The following is a 3,794-nucleotide window of genomic DNA, read 5'->3' on the forward strand; positions in this document are numbered from 1 at the left end:
ATCATCTCATGGAGTGAGTTACCAAAATAGCTCAACCATGACCTCTTCTCACACCGCCTTCGCCGCTGCCTCCTGCTTTCTCTTACTCGCTGCAACAGCTGTTTTGGCTTCAGCAGATTTAGCATCAGACGAACAAGCCCTTCTCAACTTTGCAGCATCAGTCCCACACCCACCAAAACTCAACTGGAACAAGAACCTTTCTCTCTGTACCTCATGGATCGGCATCACCTGCGATGACACCAACCGCACCAGCCGCGTTGTAGCTGTTCGTCTTCCCGGTGTTGGACTCTACGGCTCAGTCCCTCCTGCTACATTAGGCAAACTAGACGCTCTTCAAATCCTTAGCCTCAGATCCAACTCTCTCTTTGGAACTTTACCTTCCGATATACTCTCACTCCCTTCTCTTCAATACCTTTACCTCCAACACAACAACTTCTCTGGCGAACTCACTAATTCTTTGCCGTCGATCTCCACTCAGCTTTTTGTCTTGGACTTGTCTTATAACTCTTTCTCCGGTAAGATTCCTTCCGATCTACGGAACTTGTCTCAGATCACTGTATTGTACCTTCAGAACAACTCTTTTGATGGTCCCATTGATTCTCTTGGTCATCTCCCGAGTGTAAAAGTTGTAAATTTGAGCTATAACAACTTGAGTGGACCCATCCCTGAGCATCTCAAGGGCTCGCCGGAAAATTCTTTCATTGGAAACTCATTACTATGTGGTCCACCTCTGAACCCATGTTCAGGAGAAGCCATGTCTCCATCTTCAAGCTTTCCAAGACCGTTGTTAGAGAATCTGCATCCTGTCAGGAAGAGACAGAGCAAGGCTTATATAATCGCCATTATAGTCGGATGCTCTCTAGCCGTTCTTCTCCTTGCAACTGTTTTCTTGGTTTGTCTGTTGAAGAAGACGAAGACAGAAGATGGCGGCGAAGGAGGGAGAACGCAGATGAGTGGAGTGAATAGCAAAAAACCGCAGGACTTCGGAAGCGGAGTTCAAGATCCAGAGAAGAACAAGCTCTTCTTCTTTGAAAGATGCAATCACAATTTTGACCTTGAGGATCTCTTGAAAGCTTCTGCTGAAGTTCTTGGTAGAGGGAGTTTCGGAACGGCCTACAAAGCCGTGCTTGAGGATACAACCGCGGTTGTGGTGAAACGTTTAAGAGAAGTCGTGGCAAGCAAGAAAGAGTTTGAACAACAAATGGAGGTTGTTGGGAAGATTAACCAGCATCCGAATTTTGTACCGCTTCTTGCTTATTACTATTCGAAAGATGAGAAGCTATTGGTCTACAAGTATATGACGCAAGGAAGCTTGTCTGGGATCTTACACGGTGAGTCATTAGGAAGTCAAACCCTAACTTTCTTTTTGTAATTTAAAGCTTGTAGGTCACGAAACGTGGTGGTTCTTTTTTTATCGGACAGGAAACAGAGGAGGAGTCAGAGGAGTAGACTGGGAAACGCGGATGAAGATCGCGGCAGGGACTTCAAAAGCAATCTCTTACCTTCACTCTTTGAAATTTGTTCACGGAGACATAAAATCGTCCAACATACTTCTCACTGAAGACCTTGAGCCATGTCTCTCCGACACATCTTTAGTCACACTCTTTAACCTCCCAACTCACACACCGCGAACCATCGGCTACAATGCTCCAGAGGTGATTGAGACGAAGAGAGTCAGTCAAAGATCTGACGTTTATAGCTTTGGTGTGGTGATTCTCGAAATGCTAACTGGGAAGACACCTTTAACTCAGCCTGGTCTTGAGGATGAGCGTGTGGTCATTGATCTTCCGAGATGGGTTCGGTCTGTTGTGAGGGAAGAGTGGACAGCAGAGGTTTTCGATGTGGAGCTCTTGAAGTTTCAGAACATTGAAGAGGAGATGGTTCAGATGCTTCAGCTTGCGTTGGCCTGTGTCGCAAGGAATCCAGAGTCGAGGCCAAAGATGGAAGAGGTTGCGAGGATGATTGAAGATGTGAGCAGATCTGATCCGATGCAGCAGTTACAGCAAAACAGAACGTCCTCAGAGGCTACTTCGAATGTCTCTGAATGATTTCTCATTCCTACCAAAAGTTATCAATTCCACTTCTGTCTTATTGAATGATGTACTTTACTTTGTATCGTAGTTTAGTGCGTCGTGATCAAATTCTCGTCCTGTGAATTTGAATCTCTTTGATTTTTTGTTATAAATAATTTCGCTTTTTATCTTAGATTAATGCTTGTCTTTTCGTCATTAGTCAAAGAAACAAGAAAAAACAATATTCGTTTTCACTTTAATTATATCATCTTTTCAAATTAACTATAGTAAAATATTCTACACATAAAATTACGACACCACGAGAGAAGAACGGACAGACAATACAAACAACAAAAATAAAAAGTGAACAAATAAAACAATGAAAAATAATTTAAATTCTGTTTTTTTTTACTCAAAACAGGTAAATATTTGCTCACTTCTCAGCAGTTGATTCCACATTCCAGAATGTCCGGGCCAGTGACTCGGCTAGTGAAGGGGTCAATCCTAACCCACAACAGCGAGAAGATGGAAGCCAAGAGAACAGACCAGACCACAACAATGGTAGGAGTCCGGTTCTGACGACCCATCAAACCCTTGAGGAAAGGGTACAAGTGAACAATCACCCAGAAGGCAAAGAACAACTTACCAAAGAGTGGTCCCCATGATTGGTATCCACTGTTGATAGCATAAGAGACTCCTGCAACAACTCCCACGAGGTTCACAATGAGCAGCGTTGTTGGTGGAATCAGAAGCGTTGTCCATTTGAACAGGTAGAGCTCGGCAAAGTCTCCGTCTTCATCTGAAGCTTTTGAGGTGACTGTGAAGTTTGTGTCAATACCGGCAAGGACTTTGAGGAGACCTTGAACCACGGCGAATAAGTGAGCAGATACTCCACCAATGACCCAAAACTGCTCGTTTCTCCACCATTCGTCTATGCCTACACCACTCCACCTCATTTCTAGGATACCCGTGGCAAAAATGGAGAGAAAGAGTGACAGAAACCATATACTTGCAATGTTACTAATCTGCAAAAGAGTAACAATACACCAGCGGATCAGGTTTTGAAACCAAAAATCTCTTCATTTTACATCTCACGAATCGTTGACAAACACAACACATGGTTTCACATAAAACAGAACGTAATTAGGGTTCGTTCTAAAGATAGAGAGAGAGAGAGAGAGAGAGAGAGAGGTGTCGAACCTGAGGAATAATAAACTGGTTGGTGAAGAGACAAACTGCAGGCAATGTGCAATACAAGAGAAGAGGAATGGAGGTGATTGGGTAGATGGTTGTGTTCACATATGCAAACCTCTCAAGAAATTTCAGCCTCCCATTGTAACCATACCATATAGGACAATGCCGACTGAAGAGAATCTCAACTGAACCTAAAGCCCACCTCAGCACTTGGTTCAGACGGTCTGAAAGATTGATAGGAGCAGACCCCTTGAAAGCCGGAAGCTTTGGCATACAGTAAATGGATCGCCATCCACGGGCGTGCATTTTGAACCCAGTCAAAATATCTTCTGTCACAGAACCATAGATCCATCCAATCTGAAGAAAGACAGCGGATGATACAAACAAAGTGAGTGTCAAAGTGGACATGTCAGAACATTGCAGTTGCATGTAGGAGTTAAAAATGAGACATACCTCCATTCCCCAATCTGACTTATCCTCATAACCACAACTAATTACATGAATAGCCTCTTTGAGAAGGTTTTCTGGAGTTGCTGAAGGAGGAACACCCCCATTTTCCATAAGGGTAGAAGCAACAAAAACAGCAGA

At 43.6% G+C, this 3,794-nt stretch overlaps 2 protein-coding genes across 3 annotated transcripts in view; one reads left to right on the top strand and one right to left on the bottom strand.

Annotated features, from left to right (window-relative positions):
- LOC104768712 (probable leucine-rich repeat receptor-like protein kinase At5g05160) overlaps positions 7-3,794 on the top strand; it is a 5,917-nt gene continuing 2,129 nt past the window's right edge. Inside the window, exons 1-2 of one of the 2 annotated variants that reach the window (XM_010492745.2) lie at positions 7-1,331; positions 1,423-1,704. In XM_010492745.2, the coding sequence (XP_010491047.1) occupies positions 38-1,331; positions 1,423-1,704 (1,576 nt within the window). In that variant the 5' untranslated portion in view covers positions 7-37. Of the gene's footprint in view, positions 1,332-1,422; positions 2,206-3,794 lie in introns of those variants that run through there. The other variant, XM_019242165.1, reaches the window with a different exon arrangement.
- LOC104768711 (cellulose synthase A catalytic subunit 3 [UDP-forming]-like) lies at positions 2,400-3,788 on the bottom strand. Its single transcript, XM_010492743.2, has 3 exons — positions 3,660-3,788; positions 3,213-3,563; positions 2,400-3,037 (listed from the first exon to the last, which is right to left on the bottom strand). The coding sequence occupies exons 1-3, from the start codon at positions 3,765-3,767 to the stop codon at positions 2,453-2,455; spliced, it is 1,044 nt and encodes a 347-aa protein (XP_010491045.1). The 5' UTR covers positions 3,768-3,788; the 3' UTR covers positions 2,400-2,452.

Source organism: Camelina sativa, chromosome 20 (assembly GCF_000633955.1).
Source record: "Camelina sativa cultivar DH55 chromosome 20, Cs, whole genome shotgun sequence".
Taxonomy (NCBI): domain Eukaryota; kingdom Viridiplantae; phylum Streptophyta; class Magnoliopsida; order Brassicales; family Brassicaceae; genus Camelina; species Camelina sativa.

Excerpts from the sequence above, each read along its gene's own strand:
- LOC104768711 (XM_010492743.2), bottom strand. The coding sequence starts at position 3,767 with ATGGAAAATGGGGGTGTTCCTCCTTCAGCAACTCCAGAAAACCTTCTC. Across the intron at positions 3,564-3,659 it reads AGTCAGATTGGGGAATGGAG|ATTGGATGGATCTATGGTTC; the intron begins GTATGTCTCATT and ends GTCTTTCTTCAG. Across the intron at positions 3,038-3,212 it reads ACCAGTTTATTATTCCTCAG|ATTAGTAACATTGCAAGTAT; the intron begins GTTCGACACCTC and ends ACTCTTTTGCAG.